Source organism: Momordica charantia (genome assembly GCF_013281855.1).
Source record: "Momordica charantia cultivar OHB3-1 chromosome 6 unlocalized genomic scaffold, Mcharantia_2.0 BLBB01000006.1, whole genome shotgun sequence".
Lineage (NCBI taxonomy): Eukaryota > Viridiplantae > Streptophyta > Magnoliopsida > Cucurbitales > Cucurbitaceae > Momordica > Momordica charantia.
In genome coordinates, this window is record NW_028275164.1 from 14,810,327 (window position 1) to 14,832,133 (window position 21,807).

At 38.6% G+C, this 21,807-nt stretch overlaps 2 protein-coding genes across 2 annotated transcripts; one reads left to right on the forward strand and one right to left on the reverse strand.

The window, feature by feature from the left end:
- Window positions 1–2,250: 2,250 nt before the first annotated feature.
- Window positions 2,251–4,967, reverse strand: LOC148210755 (uncharacterized). The gene is made up of 4 exons (XM_088125174.1): window positions 4,821–4,967; window positions 3,821–4,742; window positions 3,054–3,748; window positions 2,251–2,445 (listed from the first exon to the last, which is right to left on the reverse strand). Exons 1-4 carry the CDS (start codon window positions 4,965–4,967, stop codon window positions 2,251–2,253), a joined length of 1,959 nt encoding a protein of 652 aa, XP_087981300.1.
- Window positions 4,968–13,070: 8,103 nt separating this feature from the next.
- LOC111019609 (germin-like protein subfamily 1 member 7) lies at window positions 13,071–14,984 on the forward strand. The gene is made up of 2 exons (XM_022296002.2): window positions 13,071–13,547; window positions 14,286–14,984. Exons 1-2 carry the CDS (start codon window positions 13,418–13,420, stop codon window positions 14,843–14,845), a joined length of 690 nt encoding a protein of 229 aa, XP_022151694.1. The 5' UTR covers window positions 13,071–13,417; the 3' UTR covers window positions 14,846–14,984.
- Window positions 14,985–21,807: the final 6,823 nt, after the last annotated feature.

The window sequence follows — 21,807 nt, forward strand, 5'->3', positions numbered from 1 at the left end:
CCGCCTGCTGTACCAGAAGAAGGAGGAGAAGCTTTGGGGGGGGGGGGGCTGTCGGCTAGGGATGGGGAAGAAACAAAGGGAGGGAGAAAAGAAAAGTGTTAGGGTTTCCCTTTTTGTTTCGATTTAAAACAATTTTCCCATTAAGCCCAATCATCCAAGCCCAAAGAAGGAGGAGTTCATTCCCTCAACCCAAGACCCAACATACCAAGCTCGGTTAATATTCATTTAATTGGATTGTTAGAGCCCGATAATTATCGATAAATTAAATTAACATTCGCTTTGAAATTTAAATGAAAAAATCTCCTGATTCGAGACTAACTAACCTGAGGGACTCGGGGCATTACAGACTTCCCTCCTTCAAAAACTTTCGTCCCCGAAAGTTGACTGTTCTAACAGTTCAGGGTATCTCGCCTTGATATCGTCCTCCCGCTCCCAAGTAGCTTCTTCCACTTGGTGGTTCCTCCACAAAACCTTAACCAAGCGAATCGTCCGATTCCTCTACAACTTGGTTTCTCTTGCCAAAACTCTGACGGCTATCTCCTCGTAGCACAACGACTCATCCAGTTGTAATGGTTCAGGGTCCAAGACATGCGGTAGGTCATGAATGTACTTCCTCAACATAGACACATGAAACACGTTGTGAACTGCTGCCAACGATGGTGGCAAGGCCAACCTATACGCGACTGGCCCGATACGTTCCAAAATTTCAAAAGGCCCAATGAACCTTGCGCTGAGCTTGCCCTTCTTCCCAAAATGCAAAATCCCCTTTACGGGTGCCACACGAAGAAACACCCGTTCACCTACCACAAATTCGAGCTCTCTACGCCTGATGTCCCCATAACTCTTTTGACGGCTCTGTGCGACTTGCATCCTTCCCCTGATCTTTTGAATTGCACTGTTAGTCGCCTGCACCAAATCCGGTCCCAAGAGAACTCTTTCTCTGACTTCGTCCCAATTAACCGGAGATCGACACTCCTTCCCATATAGTGCCTCGTATGGGGCCATCCCAATCATGGCCTGAAAACTGTTATTATAAGCGAACTCTATTAGGTAGAGATACTTATCCCAACTACCACCAAAGTCTAACATGCAAGCCCTGAGCATATCCTCTAAAACCAGGTTCACGCGCTCCGTCTGACCATCGGTTTGGGGGTGAAACGCCGTGCTAAAGTCCAACTTAGTGCCCAGGGACTTGTGTAGACTCCATCAAAAAGTCGAGGTGAAACGCGGGTCTCGATCGGACACTATGGATACCGGTATACCATGTAGCCTGACAATTTCCTGTAAATACAGTTCCGCCCATTTTTCTACTGTATACGTGGCCTTGCCGAGAATAAAGTGAGCGGACTTGGTTAAACGATCTACAACTACCCAAATCACAGTGAATCCCTTGACCATCCTTGGTAGTCCTGTAATGAAGTCCATAGCCACATCGTCCCACTTCCAGACTGGTATGCTCAAAGGTTGCAGCAATCCAGCAGGTCTCTGTCTTGTAGCCTTTACCTGTTGGCAAGTCAAACACTTGCTAACAAACTGAGCTATTTCCCTCTTCATGTTATGCCACCAGTAATGTTTCTTGAGGTCTTGGTACATTTTGGTACTTCCTGGATGGACCGAGTAGGGAGTATTGTGTGCCTCTCCCAAGAAGTCCTTCCTCAAAGGATAATCCTTTGGCACACACAACCTTCCGTGAAAAAGCAAAGCTGCCTCACCTGAGAGAGTGAAATCCCCATGGCCCACCATACTAAAGCCTTTGGCCAAGCTAAGGTCTTCCTTTTGGGCAACAATGATCCGCTGTCTTAGACTAGGTTCCACCGAGAGTCGAGCCAACAGTGCGGAGACATCATCCACCGTCAGCTCTACCTCCAAGCATTCCAACTCGTTGTGCAATGGACTGCGGATCGCAACCAGAGATGCCACACTTGCCGCCCTTCTACTAAGAACATCAGCCACCACGTTTGCTTTACCCGGATGGTAACTAATCTCACAGTCATAGTCCTTCACCAACTCTAACCACCGCCTCTGTCTCAAATTAAGCTCCTTCTGAGTGAAAAGGTACTTCAAACTCTGATGATCCGTGAAGACCTGGATTCTCTCTCCGTAAAGGTAGTGCCTCCATAACTTTAAGGCGAAGACCACAGCTGCTAATTCTAAGTCATGTGTGGGATAGTTATGCTCATGCGCCTTCAGTTGTCGAGAAACATAAGCTATAACTTTCCCATGTTGCATCAGCACACATCCCAAGCCCCTTCACGAGGCGTCGCTGTAAACCACCAAACCTCCCGTCCCATCGGGAACAGTTAACACCGGTGCAGACACCAAACGCTTCTTCAGTTCTTGGAAAGCCTCCTCACACTCGCTGCTCCAAGTGAAGGTAGCATTCTTATGAGTCAACTGCGTCAACGGTGCCGCTGTCCGAGAGAAATCCTGGATGAACTTTCTGTACTAACCAGCCAAGCCGAGGAAGCTACGAATCTCTGTAACTGAATTAGGTCTTGGCCAATTGCTAACAGCTTCTACCTTGGTGGGGTCTACTGCAATACCTTCCTTGGTGACTATGTGTCCTAGGAAAGCCACTTGGTCCAGCCAGAACTCACACTTTAAAAACTTTGCATACAACTTATTTCCCCGTAGTATAGTCAAAACCTGTCTGAGGTGTTCTTCGTGGCACTGCTCGGTCTTGGAGTATATCAGGATGTCGTCGATGAACACAATGACAAAAGAATCTTAATACTTCTTAAAGACCCGATTCATTAGATCCACAAAGGCTACCGGAGCATTTGTGAGTCCAAAAGACATCACGACAAACTCATAGTGCCCATACCTTGTTCTGAACGCAGTCTTCGAGATGTCGGCCTCCTTTAACCTTAACTAGTGGTACCCCGAACGCAAGTCTATTTTTGAGAACACCTTCGCCCCCTGAAGCTGGTCAAAAAGGTCATCAATGCGTGGTAGAGGATACTTGTTCTTGACCGTAACTTTGTTTAGTTCCCTGTAATCTATACAAAGTCGCATTGAGCCGTCCTTTTTCTTAACAAAGAGCACGGGCGCACCCAAAGGGATACGCTTGGGCGGATGAAACCCTTGTCGAGTAATTCTTCCAACTGTAGCTTCAGCTCTTTCAATTCTGCCGGAGCCATTCGATAGGGTGCTTTTGAGATGGGAGTCGTCCCTGGCAGCAACTCTATACAAAAGTCCACTTCGCGAGACGGAGGCAAGCCGGGGAGGTCCTCAGGGAACACGTCAGAGAACTCATTGACCACACGAACCGCCTCAATGGTCGGCATCACCTTCCTTGTATCCACAATGCTAGCCAAATAGGCCCAGACACCACGCTGGAGAAGATGGCTGGCCTTCAATGCCGACACCACCCTCGGGACCCCGGCCTTGACTTCTTTAAAGGTAATGTTTTGTCCGGAGGGCAAGCGAAAGCTAACTTCCTTCTTTGAGCAATCAATGTTAGCCTCATTGGCAGTTAACCAATCCATGCCTAGGATCACATCGAAATCCTGCATATCCAGTTGGATTAACTTCACCTCCACGGTCTGACCATCGAAAGAGAGCTGGCCTCCTTTCACCACTTGACTAGTGACCAACACAGATCCTGACGGAGTGGACACTGACAGCAAAAAGCCTAACAATTCTAGCTCTATGTCCACATGCCGAACAAAAGTAGAAGTAATGAAAGAATGACTAGACCCCGAGTCAAATAAAGCGTAAGCAGGCATGCTGAGTACTAAAACAGTCCCTGCAAAAGTAACATGCATGCAATAAAACACAAGCATATACACACAGCTCAAGACTCGCAAAGAGAAGGTACCTGTGACCACCGCCTCGGCCTGCTCAACATCCCTCCTGGTAAGAGCGAAGACGCGCGCCCTATGGGTTCCACCTTGAGTTGCCGCCGTCGCAGGGATCCTCTGGCCTAAAGCTTGGGTATTCGAACCGGTCATCGGACACTCCCTTGCAAAATGTCCTCCCTTCTGACACCTGTAACATATTCTTTTTCCCGCCCAACACGGCCCAGCATGGCTCCTCTTACAAGTGGGGCACACCGGAGAAGCAGTCTGCCTTTGCACAAGCTGCTGGTGTCCCCTCGAGGGTTGATTGGAGGAGAACGATGCAAATTTCCTTTTGACCCCCGAGCTGGAGCCTATCACCTGTTGAGACTGAGGTTCCTCGAGACATTTGTCCATAACCAACGCACACCTGACTACTGCTGTATAAGTAGTTGGTTTCTTGAGAACAAGTAGCCCCTTGATCTCTCTACCCAAACCATCAATGAACTTGTCAATCTTTAATTGTTCAGTAGGAATATATTGCATTCCAAAACGGGACAGCTCAGTGAACTTCCTCTCGTATTGGGCCACAGTTAGGCTCCCTTGAGTGAGACAGAGAAACTCTGCCCGTTTTTCATTCCTGACAATCACGGGGAAATAGTACTCATAGAGTAGGTCCTTAAACCTCGTCCATGTGACGGGTGCGTTGGCGTGATCCTCCGCTGCCGCCACCGACTCCCACCAATTTACTGCTTCTCCCAGAAGCATAAACACTGCTCCCAGGACCTTGAATTCGTTGGAGCACCCCAAATACACATAAAGGGCTTCCAACTCCCTGACCCATTCCTTAGCCGCAGTAGGCCTCTCACTCACCCCTTTGAAAACGGGTGGTCCGAAGCGTTTGAAATCTCTGATGAACTGGACCTCCTCTTGTTGAATCTGTGCCCGGCGTGGCTGCTGCGCCTAAGCCCGATCGGCTCCATTCGCATTATCCAGCAATACTTGCAATGCCTCAGCTAGTAACGCCACCTGGGGATTCACCTGGGGAACTCCCTGAGGTGCTGCCTGCGGAACCGGGGGTGCTACCCCTCCAAGAACTGCCGGGGGAACATTTGGATCTGCTGCCTCCTCACCCTTAGGGTTCGGATCCTCGTAGTTGTGAGCCCTCGTGTTCCGTCGAAAAGCCATTGTCTAAAGGAACAGAGAACAGAGCACCAAGGTCAATAACACACTAACCGGGGCGTAACACAAGTGTAAAATTCAAGCAAGGTCTACATGATCAATCAAAGAAACGCACCGACCTATCTAGTATCAGTCAATCATAATATCTCAATCATAAGCAATGTAAGACATTCATGATCGAACATTCAGAACTCGGAAGCGTACCTAGTGATGACGAGGAGACTGACAAGGACCGTACACTAACGACCTAGATTCTAGGAAGTCTACAGGAACAACTCCGCTCTGATACCAATTGTAACGACCCAGAAATTTCCGCACACCTCTAGGTCACATGAACTACCCAACTAATCGGTTTTAAACCCCGATTACAACCTGTCAACTTCCTATGCACATAAACTTGTAAAATCAAGCTCCAAACCTCATCCAATTAACAATAAACCAATCTCATGGAAAAGAAAAACATGCAACAACATTTGTGAACTACTTCACGAGGCAAGTTTATTATTCAATCTAAATGAATCTAAACAAATGGAATAAACCTCAAATAGGAACCCAATCCGAAGCATAACTAACAACAAGGGAAAAATCTCCCAATTATTCAAAGGTACATAAACCGTTTATTGGCCACCACATAAGGCCCTAACAAATGAATTAGATCAAAAAGGAAAAAAAAACTAAGCAGCCTATAGTCCTCTCTTGTCAGGTCTCCTCCGTCCCATCACCATGGTCACCCTCGAGTTCTTCACCTGAAACAAACGTTGTAGAAGGGGGGTGAGTATATACAATATACTCCGTAAGTAGCCTTCACCAAGCACACACCAACATCATGCTCATAACCATAAAGGAAACATACATCGTCATGCTCTATCATTACAGTATGCGAACAACCACAGTCATGCTCTACTAATACATTATACATTCATCCATATTCATGCTCCATAAGACCCGATGCTAACCACAATCATATAAAAAAAAACAATTACCGTCCGCCTGGTTCTCTAACACCTCAAATACAGCTATGTTCACCTCAGTTATTCGAGCTCTTTGAAAACCATTCTCTTGGTAGTGTCGGCCCCTGACCTTTTATACCTAGAGCCCCGACACTAGTGCATCGACCCTCGACCATTTATACCCGAGTCCCCGATGTCTTACAATCTATTGGCCCTTGACCATTTGTACCCAAGGCCCCAATAGTTCTCCTTTCAAAAGACTCCTCGCATCGACCCCCGACCATTTATACCAGAGGCCTCGACACTCATCTTTATCCAATATTGGCGTATCGACCCCCGACCATTTATACCCGAGGCCTCGATACCCAATTAGTGACGTATCAGCCCCCGACCATTTATACCCGAGGCCCTGACACTCACCCATTCACTTCATAATTTGCGAAACTCCACATATCGTTTCTAGCCTCCAACCAAGATTCCAGTACTAACCCCTTAATAACACCAACCACCACAACACCTATCAACGACACCACCACTAGTATGATTTCAATGCATCTCACAACTCCCCAACACATTTCATCATGCTTCCACAACATAAACATCATTCTAATAGCAAAACAATAAACCAAACATGCTTTCACAACATACCAAATCTTAACAACAGCGCCACAGTGAGTTTAGTCATAACAGAGCATAGTCAACAATGCATAACAGAGAAGAAGGCCGCCGGCTGGACAAGAAGGAGGAGGAGAAGCTTGGGAGAGGGGGCTGTCGGCTAGGGATGGGGAAGAAACAAAGGGAGGGAAAAAAGAAAAGTGTTAGGGTTTCCCTTTTTGTTTTGATTTAAAACAATTTTCCCATTAAGCCCAATCATCCAAGTCCAAAGAAGGAGGAGTTCATTCCCTCAACCCAAGACCCAACATACCAAGCTCGGTTAATATTCATTTAATTGGATTGTTAGAGCCCGATAATTATCGATAAATTAAATTAACATTCACTTTGAAATTTAAATGAAAAAATCTCCCGATTCGAGACTAACTAACCTGAGGGACTCGGAGAGTTACACCAAAGTTAGTTAAAGAGGTTACGAATGTGAGTCCAAGTGCTAAAGCCGAGATTACCTTCAAGAGACTTGCGTTTTTTCGACCTGTGCTGCCAAGGCTTGGGAAGCTTCTTGAGCTCATTCGGTTGATCGTCGGGCTGAGATCGCTGGAGAAGAGATGGGAGTTTGAAACGAGTGTTTCACCCCACAGTGCGTACTTCAGACTTGGACCCTAAGCTCGCTTGATGATCTCCCACGACTTGTTGCTGATCCTCGGAATGGGAGATGGTAGAGCTGCACCATGAAGCGTCGTTAGAAACAAAGGCACGAAAGCCAAAAAAAAAAACCTAGCTCGTACCTAAGACACTCACCTAATCTCCAAACTCTATTGGGACATGGCAGATCGGCTCACCCCCTTCATTCCTCACGAGCCAATCGTCGGAGACGAGGAACCAACATTCCTTCCAGTTTTTGTTGGCGTAGGGATTCCTAATAAGCTGACCTACGTTCTGCCAAGTAGAGAGGTAGTACCGACCCTCTCCCTCGTTGGAGACTTTGACGGTGTGGGTCGCTAAAAGCTGATCTACCGTGAGCCTATCCTCATCCTCGTCCCGGATGATCCACCATAGAACATAAGCCCCAAGCATGGTGGACCAACCGTTGGGAGAGAGCTGAGCTGGGGCGAGGTTAACTACGCTAAGGAACTTCTGGACGAATGGGTGGAGTGGAAGTCTAACCCCCCTGCTAAACATTTGAGGGTAGAAACTAATGAAGCTCGGAGAGGGGTCCTCAAGGCATTCGCCGACGATAGGCACCCTAAGCTTCACCGAATCAGGGATGAGGTAAGTCTTACAGTGCTCGCCCAATCTACCTACCGAGCAAGTGAGGGAGGAAGCTCGACCACCGGGCCAACTGTGGGATTTCCAGAAGTGGAGGCCATGTTAAGGCCTACCAAGCTATGGTCTACACGAGGGTTTCTCGAGGTAGAAGCTAAGACATTATTTGTACTAGAAGAGCTAGATGGCCTAGACGACGAATCTCTAGACGAGCTACTCATGGTCAAACCTAAATGAGGGATCTAGAGAACTACCTAAAGGAAGAAGGAGAAAATACCTTGGACAACGGCCTAGGTACTAAAAAACTTCGAAGTGAAAGGTGAAAAGTAAAAAGAAAAAAACCCTCGCCTTTTATATAACAGCCTGGAGGAACGAGGGCCGTCCGATCGAGGCGGAATCAATGGACAAGATTTGTCCATGTTAGGCAATCCTCATGGCGACGTTTGAGTTCTCGAAGCAAAAACTAGGGCTGACGGTATCTGTGACGTCACATATGAATATGTGGATTTGACCCATCTTCGTTTAAGTCAGAGTACTTCATCGAGTCGACCTCCGCCCCGCCGAAGTCGGGGTTAATGTTGGAGGCGAATCTTGGCTTGCCGCGTGACATGATCGAAGAGGTGAGTTGAGTTGACACACGCGTGAAATATGGAAATTGACCCAAAAACGTTTAGGCCGGCAATTTGGGTACGACCTAGGAAGCCGACCCGACCTTTAGCAGAGTCCGTAACGTTGTCTCTTCCGAACCTGACAATGCGCCGCATTTTTAGGGTGTGTCAGAGTTCCTGTCGGGCCCAGTTTCTATACATAGAAACCCTCGCCTTAAATGTAAGGTACGCAATCCTAGATAGAATCGGCAAGTTAGCTCGGACTACAACTAACTTGCACGTCGGAGTGCTAACTTTATTTTGCAGGTCCCCCAAGTGCTCTGGGAGGCCGTCGGACAGTTCAGAGAAGATCATCCAGTCTATTTCTACCTACACTTAATCCAAATTCAACGATTTCGAGCTCAAGCAATATCCATAAAGTCATGTCGGTAAAAACAGATTAAGGTTGACCAAGCCATTAATTAGTGCTTGCTAGCTAAATATTTTAAGGATTTGGATATATGAAACTCTTCAGTTGAATTTCACATATGAATCCACTACATATATATATATATATATATATATATATATATATATATATATATATTTGTCTTTTGAAATAAAATCCACTACATATAATTATTTCCCCACCAGTAGCAACCCACTCAATGTGTTGGCTGTGGTATTTATCTTAAAAATCCTCTCTTTGTGTGGCCAAATTAATAATTTGATGTTGACAACAGTTTCCATTAACCTTAATTTCTATTCTATATTTTTTTTTCAACTACCCATAAAGCCCATTTATGGAGTTTTGTATGTGATTTATACACTCACACAAATCCACTAATTAATTATGGGATAGCTGCTAGCACAGTGTTATGTAAATAATAGTTATAAGTACAACTATCTTTTTTTTTTCTTTTTTAAAGTATAATAGTTAGAATAGTTAAAAGGTTGAGAATCAAAGCTCCAATCTCTAGAGAGATAATTAATAAGTTGGTGTGGTCAAAGCTATTTTGAGGTTTATTTTAAGTTAAATCGCTGGCTTGACAAAACTACTCGTAATTATAAGGTTTATTTCCAATTCAATCGTTGGTTGGACGTGACTACTTATGATACTCTAACCCTCAATTGTCTTGTCAACTTACCATAATGGTAGAATCCATCCTCCATCACATCACCACTTTATTGTGTACACATGTATTAATATGATCTATGAGATACTTTAGACAAAATATTAAATTTTTGTTGACACGGACATTTTCATATATCCATAGATTTGACATCAATATGAGATGAATGTCATTTCCATATAAACTAGTAACACAAGAAAGAAAGAATATATATATATATATATATATATATATATATATAATTTTGAGCTTATTTAAAAATGGAAATATTTGTATTTTTTAATTCAAGTATTTATTATGAATTTTTTATTTTTATAATTTTTTCATAAATATCTATGGAATCGATATTCTTGTTATATATAAAAAAAAACTTGAAAGTTGTGAGAGTAAAATAAAACATTTTATGAAATTCAGAAATTAAACTAGAATTTAAACCTTTTCATATTTTCGGTACTCTAACCATGTGAAATATACTGATTATAAAATATTCTTGCATATCCTCAAGCCACCAAAGAAGAAGAAAAAATAAACCACCCATTATTAGTAAACTAGTCTTTTGTAAGTGCATGCATACTTTTTCTTCCTTCTTTTTCTTTTATAATCCTATCTTTAAAACTCTTCCTATAGCCAAATCGGAACTAGGTTAAAGCATCTATCTCCTTCATCGAGATTAGGAATTCGAATCAACTTCAACCTATCTCTTGTATTAAAAAACATGTTAATATAATTTTTTAAAGATAATTCATATAAAATAATTTAATTACTCATAAGTTTGTCTCTCTATCATTATTTTAATAATACTCTAGAAAAAACTTTATCGTTCCAGCTCTGTTTACATTCACGCTTCATTGTTAGACATACTTGTAAAAACCTAGAATCAATGTTAATCTTAATGGAACTCATTTATTTTCAAAAGTGCTATGTAGAATTTGTAAAACGTTAATGCTATATTGTGCATACTTATCGCTATTTAACTAAGTCATGACTTTTGTGCTAAGAAGAACAACGTCAATTACTTTAAATAAAGCATACGATAAATTACAGGTTTTCATAGATTGGATTGGATTGAGTTTTGTTATATTTTGCACCTAACCGATCGTTCTGATTCTAAATTTCTGTAACCCACAGAAATCTTTGTTAAATATGAATCCAATCTAACTCGAAGCCAAATGTATTGGTTGGGTTGGCTTTGCTCGGGTTTTCGAGTTGCCATATAAAAATAAAGGAAAAAAGGAAGAAAAAGGGAACAAATAAGACCCAAACATGTTTTTGCACTCGTACTTAAAAAGAAAACATGTTTTCACTCAATGTAATTTCTAAATAATATAAAACCTATTCGAAAATAACTCCCAAACAACCCTTTTAATTCTTGATGACTTTGAACTTTTTATTGATTTTTAGGAGCCGTTTGTCTTTTCGAAAATGTAGTTGTCCAACGTGTTTAGATGTCTAGAATTTCAGATGTCTGAAATTTTTGATGTCTGACATCTTAAGATAACCATGTTTGTTTTGTAAGAAAATTTATAAGGATGTCTGGGAATATTTGGATAACATGTTTGTTTTTGAGAATTTATTCTTGGAATATTGTAAATTTACGTAATTTTCAAAAAATGCCCTTACTAATATATTCATATAATTTATATGTTAATTTAATATAATATATTTATATAATAAATTTCTTTTTATTAATTTAGTATTTTGTTTTTTATATTAATTCCATATATATTAATTTGTTATGTTATTTTGTAGAAGTCATATTAATATAAGATTTTTTTAAAAAAAGTTATTAATATTAAATATAAATTTTTTAAAAAACTTTAATAGTTTTTTCGAACACAATTATATAATTAATGTTTTACGAGGTAAAAATTATTTATCATATTATCAAATTATATTTTTTATTAAGAAAAAAAATATCAAATATATTGATCGTTAAATTTTAAAATTATATATTTAAGATAATAAAAGTTATTGATAACAATTTCTTCTAAATATTAAAAATAAATTGATATTTATATAATTTAATTCAACTTTATTTTATATGTAAATGTAATATATAGATATATTTAATTGCTTAGTTAATGAGTACATTTCTATTTAAATTATAAAATTAAAAATAAAGATATAGAAAATTAATTAAAGAAAATATATGAAAAACGAACGAAGAGCAAAAATGTAAAAAGGAGATGTCCTCGACGTGGGAATTTCGGAAACCCATGTTTCAAAAGCATCTAAATCGACTCAAATGCCGTTCATTTGAGCATTCTAGAATACTCAGACATCCCGAGATACCTTGATAACTTACACTACCGAAGGAAAAAAAAAAGTGGCAATCCAGAATTTTAGATTCCGATGAAACAAAGGGCCCCTTAAATTGATAGGGTTTGTTCATACATTATTTTCTAAAAAAGTGACCGACGTTGACATCAATTGACTTAGTTACACAGCTAAATTCAACATTATTCTTCTCGTCAGGATTATGTTTAACAAAGTGTGGAATCACTAATTAACTTGAGCATAACTTAATTAATTAAAGTATATATTCTCAATTGAAAGGTCGGAGTTTCGAATTCACACCTCCACATGTTGTTAATCTAAAAAAAAATTGAAATAACACTAAATTTAATACTTGGAAAAATAGTAAAAGCATAAAGAATTTGGGAAAAGAAATATTACGAAGAACCCCCAGTAAAATTTTTTTAAGTACAACTAAAATCTTTGTTCTCTTTGTAATAAAATTTAAATTCTTGGTTTAAATTATCCGAAAATTCTTTCAAATGGTTTATTTAATTCTTCAAGAAAATGCCCCATAGTTTATTTGGATTTATAGAATTATTATATAGTCAACTTTAAAAAATCATAATCACAATCATACATTATAGCCATTTATTCATTTTATGTAAATAAATGTTGCATCTTTTTAATTTAAATTTTATGATATTATTCACCCACTCATTTCAACAAAAAAATAATATATATATATATATATATATATATATATATATATATATATATATAAATCACTCTCCAAACTCATTAAATTTGTTGGAAATCAATCTCAAACAAATCAACGTTAAAGATCAAGCCTTAATGCTAAAGCGAGCCTAGCTAAGTGGTAATTAGCATGTAACTCACAACCTTGGTTGGAGTTCGAATCTCCTCTCCAACATGTTGTACTCAAGGGAAAAAAATCATCAAGCCCTAATAAATCAAGGTGCAAAATCAACCATGGAATAAATCTCCCAAACTCATATGAGACCTCCGTTACCTTCCACTGAAAGTCAAATAGAAGATAAAAAAATCGGAAATATTGATAAAATTTTAAAGATCTAATTTGATGAAATCAAACATATTTAGGTTAAAAATTCACCTTTCCAACATCAAGAGAAAAATTCTCTCTCTCATATTTATCTAGCTAGTTCAAATATCCTCATTTTAAACTTACAATCTCATGTCATCAAAGATTAAAATAAAAGCAAGCTAATGGATAATATATATTTAATGGTACATATACATAGAGAGAACTTTGTTTAGACTTTTTTCCCCTTTTTTCTTTTGACAAAAATAATATATATATATCCTTGAAGATCATTGGGAAGAAGTTTGTGGTACATTCCATTAGAAACTAACAAAACTACTAAATTCAAACACATGGTTGGAATTTTTTAAAATAAAAATAGTGGAAATTATTAGGTAGATAGCCATTTGAAGACTAATAAACCCAAGTCCTTATCTAAAAATATGCTAGTTGACATGTGGGAACTAACTTGCTTGAGACTTTCTTTGATCTCTTTTCCCTATAAATTGAAAGCATTTTGGAGAGATTTGACATATTATATCACACACTAGTAAAGTTTCTAAGCTTTATTAGAATCCACATTTCAAAAAGTCAGATTTTGACAAAGAAAATGAAGGGCTTAAAAGTTCATTTGCTTGTCATTGGTGTTGTTTTAGTTCTTCAATCTCTTCCATCTTTCGGGTTTGACCCGAGTCCTCTTCAGGACTTCTGTGTTGCAGCCAGTGACCCGAGATCTCCTTGTATGTGCATTCATTTCTCTTTTTACATTACTGTTACATAGTCAAAAGTGATTTAAAAATTTTTAAAAGTACTTGGAACGTCCTTACACTTAATTAGTGCTTCTTCTAAAATATTAAGAGAAGAAGGTGGCTTATTTAAAAGAATTATCCAAAACTCATTGTGAAATTGATTTTTAAAATGCTTTTTTATTTTAAAAAATTAGTTAAAAAAACTTTTAAATAGCTATTTTTAGAATTTTTGTATGCTCACAAATCACTTATTTGTAAAATATGGTAAAACCGTGACTTTGTGAAAGATCATTTCAATTAATATTTTAGGATAAAAAAATTATTCTTCTATGTATATTTTGACAAGATACTGTCGTGGAGGGGAGTACACTACTTTTTCTTAATTAACGGAGACGCCATGTATGCAATTACATATAATGAGTGGATGGTTTGTGTTTAACATTGAGTATAACTCAACTGGTTAAGATAGTTAATATGTCCGATAAAAACTCTAGAGTTTAAATCCTAATTCCCATCATGTACTAAAACAAGAGAAATAAAATGGTTCTTTTCTATCTATTTTGAATATTTTTTACAATTAAGGTTATTAAATAATTAGTTACCATTTCTTTTATTTGTAAGTTACGGTACAACACTTTTTTTAAAAAATTTATTTGTTTTAGAAATTTTCTTAGATTTTGAAAAACTGAGAAAAAAAAGAAGATAAAATAACCCTTTTTTCTTTTGTAGTGTTTGTGAATGGCAAGTTTTGCAAGGACCCAAAATATGTTAGCGCCAACGATTTCCTATTCCAAGGACTCAACATCCCTGGAAACACTGAGAATCCAAATGGCTCAAATGTCACCTTGGTTAACGTAGACAAGCTACCTGGACTCAACACTCTCGGCGTCTCCTTGGCTCGCATCGACTACGCTCCCTATGGCTTGAACCCACCTCACACCCACCCACGAGCCACCGAACTTCTCGTGGTTGTGGAAGGCACTCTCCTCGTTGGCTTCATCACCTCCAATCCAGACAACAAACTCTTCACCAAACTTCTCTACAAAGGAGATGTGTTCGTGTTTCCTATTGGTCTCATTCACTTCCAGTTCAATGTCGGGCGTACACCAGCGCTTGCTTTCGCGGGGCTCGGCAGCCAAAACCCAGGAGTTATCACTATTGCCAATGCTGTGTTTGGATCCAACCCTCCGATCCCCATTGATGTTCTTGCAAAAGCTTTCCAATTGGACAGCAAAGTTGTTGCCTATCTTCAACAGCGATTTGGGGGAGGAGGAGGAGGGCGCTATTAGAGAAATCTCCACTTAAAATAATGTCAAAAGTTGGATAAGTTATGAAACAAAGTGTTAAGAGTGGCATAAGTTTGGGGTTATCTTATCTCGCTTGTGTACCATCTTCTTCAACTTTGGGAAATAAAAAGTGGCTTCTTTATCCTCTCTTCAACTTCTAACTTTTTAACTCCAACAAACATGGTCCTTTTCTCACAATGTATGAAAAATTTTACCCATATCCAGTGGTCCAAAGACATCCATCCGTAACTATTTCTTTTGTTTCTAAATGTTTTGAAAATTGTGTATAAAATTATAAAACAACAAAATCAAGATTCTTATTTCTATTTCACGTTTCCATTTCTTTTATCAAATCATAAACAAAAGCATATGTGTAACTAAAATAATGCACAAAATATCTAAAATTAAATAGAGAGAAGAAATTGTTGAAATAGTACAAAATGAATATAAAATATATATATATATAGTGTTTATATATTTTATATATTTCAAAATATGTCACCTATTTTTAAATTTTCAAATATATATCAAACACTCATTATAAGTATTGATTTAAATCTAAATTCAAATTAGATTTGAATTAAGGAGCAATTAACCCACAAATGAAGGGTTTGATCATCCCAACATTCTAGAAAAAACAGGAATGACTCCTAACCACCCTTTCATTTGAATTTCAAGTGTTCTGTTTAAATACTTGAAGACTGGTCTTGTTTTTATTCTATTTTATTTCTTTGCTATTTTGTCTCAATCTGTCAAAATCACTTCTTGATTTATTTTTATGTATTTGTTATTGAAAATATGGTAAAGATGATAAGGACACCAAAATTGGTTAGAATAAGAGTTCAGAGGCTAAAATGAATAAGACAATAGAAGATTTATCCCTTATCAATTTATAACCGGGTCATGAATTGGATTTGATATACTTATTCCAGTATATAATCCAAGTAAATAGTCAGCTTCAAATGATTATTTGGGAAGAAGGTTTTGTTGCAAGATGATTGAAGACTGAGTGTTTTAAAATCACTCTTGTCTCTTGAGTGCTTTAAGAACTTCTTAGATAATGTTTGGAATCGACACAGTGGTGATAACCTTTATGAAATTATGACCAAAGCTTATGTGTACGAGCTCAGTATACGAGCTGCTTTATAAAAGCATAAGGCTTCAGTCTATGGAGAAAGGATCCATCTCAACCGAAACAAACGTGGAGTAGTTGTTTGCAACCATAAAATTCTAGAAGTTCTTTATGAACGTTTTAAAAATTCATTTCCTGTTTGTATGATTGAATTGTAAGTGTTTCATGTACATGTCATATGTATATATTTGCCTATATTGGTATATATTCAATGAAGTATAGTGCCCATTGTTTGGTATTTGAATCTGGGTGTTCGAATGATGATTGTGTTTCATTATTATTTTATACTTTTTTGAGAAAGTATTTGTTTATTTTACAATGTGATGAATTTGTCAATAATTATTTTGTTTAAACATAAACAATGATTTGAAAACTTAGTGAAAGTTTTTGACTCGATGTTGAATAATATAATTGTTATCACATAATTTGAAAATTGTAAAATAATAAGGGTAGTGTGTTATGCATGTAAATATATGTATGTGCAAATATGTCTTGTAGATTCTAAGAAAATGACATCTGCTCCTAAGAATATAATTGTTGAATTGAACAGAAATGAGAAGCTTAATGAGGATAATTATGAGATTTAGACAACCAAGAGGTTGTAGAAGTGTTAAGCAAGTTAACTAATCCTGAAAAGGGCAACACTAGTCAATGTAGGAGGGACAGGGAGGCTTATGAAGCCTGGAAAAAGAAAAACTTATTTGCTCGCATTACGTTGCTAAGTAGCATAGACAACGATTTCATGCATGAGTATCACTCTTATGACATTGTCAATGACATGTGGGAAGCATTAAAGTTGAAAATTTGTGGGACCTCTGTCACCAAAGTTAGGCAACTTACTATTAAATTTGATACGTACAAAAAACACTCTAATTATAATATGAGATAACACATAAGAAAAATGTCTAATATAATTAGTGAACTAAAAGAAACTGGCCATTTCTGATTTATGAACAAAATGTTGAAGCTGCTACGAATTGGGAGCACATGAAAGCGCATTTCTGATGTTTCACGTCATCTTGAACTGGAAGAAGACCACATGGAGGTTGTTGGATTTTATGTCCTAAAACTCATAGTTTGAAAATGCCGGATATACTTTTATCATTCAATAAAGTTGTTATTGAAGGTTATAATCAATAAGTAGTTATTGATCCAATAAAATGTTCTTACTAGATCTAAATCCAATAAACTATGGATCCTAGACTGTTACATGAGACTCAACGTTTATGTAGACACATAAATATGGATCAAGTTTGAGTTAACAGTCTAAATGGTCTATAGTATAGGAATAAGGTTGGGCCGCCTTATTCTGGGGACACTATGGATGCGACCCATTTTGTAGCTAGTACAAACGATGTGATCCTAATTCGTTCATGTGAAGACATGCGAGTGGCCGGGGGCGTCCCATGCAAAGAGTTTGCATAAGACCAGACCATGAGATAGTTACTTTTACTTTATAACACCGTTTACTATCTGAAACTAACTATCTTGACTTTGATGGCCTAGGTAACTTGATCTTAATTCTAAGCTAACTATGAATTTCTGTTTACTTGGGATTATCCTTAGATCTGCATGGGTGAGAGCAGCTCAACATCGCTGGCTCAATAAGCCTCCTATTTCAGGGGTAAGACTAGGTAGATAGCTAGGGACATAGGGTGCAAGAAGGAATTCACTTCTACCCAATTTTGGGATAGTAGAGAGGTTGTTCTCTTAAGGGTTGAATCTAGGTCTTGAACAATTGGCGCCACCCTCATCAAAAGGTTTGAGAGGATTTTTTGATTTGATAGTTGAACTGCAAATCATTGTTCGTTAGAGGATCAGTGAGACTTAAGGAACAAGAGGTAACTACAGGGATAAAACGTATTTTGACCAAACTATAATTACGAACAACCTGTGAATGATCGACTTACCGATCATGGTTATATCAAATGGACATAATATATCTACAGTGAGGAGAGTGCAGCTACAGGCTTTAGTGGAGTGACCCGGTAGTTAACGAATGTTGGTTAACTAGGCTAAAGAGTTTAACCGGTTAATCTCGGATCGTTGGAGCTCATGATCTGTAGGTCTATAAGGTCCCCTGGCTAGCTCATATAGGAATAAACTTGGAATAATTTGAAGGAATAATTCTAACCGTACGAATTAGGTTAATCATATGAGATACGATTAAGTAATTGATATATGATATCAAATTGAGAAATTTGGTCAAAATATTTAAATAGGATTTAAATATTAAAATTATGAATGCGGATTCATAACCGGAGGCATGGATTTCGTCAAACTGTCAGATTTCGAAAAATGTCAAATAATTGACTTTGACTATAGAAAGTCAAAGGTTGACTAAGAAGATTAAAATAATGTTTTTAACCAAGTTGGTGGAAAATTCCACTAACTTGTTGAGTGGAACATTTAAATAATCTCAAAAAATCTACTTTTTGATACTTAACCATGGCATGCATGAGTGGAATGTGTATTGTAAGTTTTTGGTGAACTTAGCCATGCCATGAATGAGTGGAATGTGTGTTGTAAGCTTTTGCTGAACTTAGACATGTATTTTGACACTTAGCCATGTCATGCATTAGTGGAATATGTGTTGTAAGATTTTGGTAAACTTTGACATGCAAGAGTTGCATGTAATTTGCCTATTTAAGAGGTCTTTGTTCAAACATTGAAATCTCTTGGAACCTTTGACCAATTGAAGTTTTTCAAAAAGCTTACATAACTCATTTTAGCTTGATATTTCTCTCAAATTTTCCTTCTCTAAAAAGAGTCTCACCACTCTATTCCAAGCCTTGAGAATAGCTAGGAAGATCCCTTGGTCGTCTTCATTGGAGCTATTTGAAGAAATTTGAAAAGCTACAAAGGTAAGTATTTTTCTCTACTTTTCTCTAACCATCATAATGTATGATCATGCATATTTAATCCTAGGTTGTATTATGCATCTAGATTGTTATTTCGATCCTTACTCGCTTTCGTTGCGCATGTATGTATATTTTCCATCATGTGGTATCAGAGCATCTAGAATAACATTCATTTGCGTATGGTGGGTACAAATTCATTTCATGAATGTTGTGGTTGAATTAAATTCATTTGCATGCAATAATGTCATTAATTTATTAATACGTTTAATAAACTAAAACATTAATATACAACTTCCAATATAAATAGTTATGTTGGGCCGTCTAAACATTCACTTAGTTAGCCGAAATTTACCTAAGTAATATACCGTAGTCTTAGAATACTTAGTGGGAGAAAAAGAGAATATGTAATATACTACGTATATTTTTTATATACAAGGTATATATGACATTTTTTCTCGCTCACGTTTCTCCTTAAAGTTCACATTGTGAGTTCCATGCTCAGCCTCGTGTCGCCCTGAGCGCGACCTCCCTACGAAAGGTGTTTGCATGGTTTAATATCAGGTGAATGGAGATAGTATTCATAGTAAGTGGGAGAATGATGTGTGACAACGCATCCTACAGTATCCACCATTAGTTTGCATCGTGAGACTTCATACATGACATGTGTGTCGTTCTAGAGCGATCATCCTTTCCATTGTATGAACTCGAAACCAAGGTAAACTCCATAAATGGATAAGGGTTTCTTAGGTTTTGCTCCAATTTGTCCTTCCCTACGGCGGGATTATTGGGGCGGACCTTCAAGGTCTGAAAATGGTGGGTCACACTTACGGGGAATTGTTAAGCTAGTTAGCAATTTATTTAGCTTATACGATTGGATTCAAATGACTAGAGGCTCGAGTGTAGTCCATACACTTGAGTTATCACATATTAAGTGGTTGTTGGTAAGTTATCTTTTTGTGCGTGCTTGACTACAAATTGGATTTTTTACATCTTTTTAAGTTAATTTTTGTTTTCTTGAATTTTGATTGATAGTCCTTTCATTTGATGTGTTTTGACTTCAATTCGTATATTGTGGTCAAGTCTTAATCACCAAGAGCATAAGACTCAAGGTTTTTGCATCTTGTTTTTCTTAGTATCCTTTGTCATCATTTGGTCTCATTGTTCTATCATTTGATTGTTTCATTCTTCCCCTTGTATATCATTTGGTATCTTTCATATCATTTGTTCTTAGTTGTCTTTGATACCATCTATATCCTTGACCCCTATTCCAAAAAAAACAAAAAAACAAAAAACAAAGAGAGAGAGCATCTTTGCATTGTTATAAATAAATAAATATATATATATATATGAATATTATTATTAATATTAACTCCCCTGCAAAATTGCAGGGGAGTGGGAAGTGTTGTGACGTGGGGAGTTACCCCACGTCACCCTTCTTCTTTTTCTCCAAGTGTTGGAGAATGAAAAAGAAGGTGTTATAGAACAGAAAAGAAAACTCCCAGATCTCTCAAAAGAAAAATTCCCTCAATCTCTCCCTCTCGTTCCAAAGGATTGCTCCCACCAGCACGATCCCGAGACCCAAGAGGATAGCGAGGAAGACATAGTGGTGGTGTTCGTGGGGAATTCACTGAAGAAACGTTCTTCAAAGGTTTAGAATTTCCCCTGTAATTTTTTTCTTTAAAACTCGATTTTGTATCCCGAAAATCAGCAACGAAAATCCGTTTCCGCTCCGAGATTCACATCCCTTCAATTGGTATGTCATCGGGCTTCGCTGAACTCTTGGGCACGCATACCGAGAACCGACCTATGGACTTGTGTTTATGATCGGGGCCTTTCGGACATCCATCCATCCAGACATAATCGTGGCACGTCGACTCCCGCGGCCGTGCCTTGTCGTTCGAGCATACCGTACCGCATAACGGCCCCTATGTGCAACCTCCAGCCCATGGGACGAAGCGCAATGCCGGCACACCCGTGCCGTCCGACACTGTCCTTGAGATTCCCATTCTCGAAGGAAGACGCCCAAGGTCTTGGTCTTGCAACGCTCGCCCACGCCATGACACACGCATGTGCCGTGAGGTAGCTCACTAAGGCCACAGGGCCCAGGGGTGGTGGAGAGCTGACACCATGCCTCCCCCTAAGGTACATTCTAAGACATTCTTGGTCTGGCAGGCGTGTACGTGCAAAGTGGCGAGGAGTCACTCGCCAACGTAGAGCGCACGTCTGAACTTCGATTGACACGAAACTTGGCGTGCTTGCATATCTCACTTATATGCATCTAACTCTAAAGCCGCTCGTGCAAACTCTTGACGGAACCCTTACTTCTAGGGTCATGGCCCGGGGACCCAACTGGCCCCCACTGAGCTTGTCACCGACACCACCGACATCGCCTTCGCCTTGCATTCTGCATATGCCTTCTCTAGGCATTCTTGCGTACATCCATGGGGTGTGATAGGTGATGCACCATCCTCCTTGGTCGCATCACAGCACTTCTCTCTCGACCCTCAACATGGCCTGACGGGCGACATATGCATGTCGCCACCACTTGTCCACTATGTGGGCGTCACAACCTACTCTCTACTAGTATGGTTGTGACACTGTGCAGCGCCGTGGCGCTGCCCTTAGGCGCCGAGGCGCTGTCCTGGGTGTTTTTCGACGCGGTTCCGAGGCTCCGGTTCGCGATTCGAGGGCGGATGCAGTCGGTTTTCTTATTTTGCATTATTTCGTTTTCTTAGGGTGCCAAAAATCGTTCCAACTTTTCTATTTAATTATTTTATGCATTATGAATGTATATTTTAATTAAAATCATATTGCATATTGTATGCCATATAGTTTTAAAATCCCACCGTAGGTTACATGCATAATATGTATGTTTGATATATAGTATGTATGTATGATCATGCATCATATAGTTATAAATGTTATAATGTATGAATGCATGTTTTATTTTCATAATTAATATAAGTGTTGTA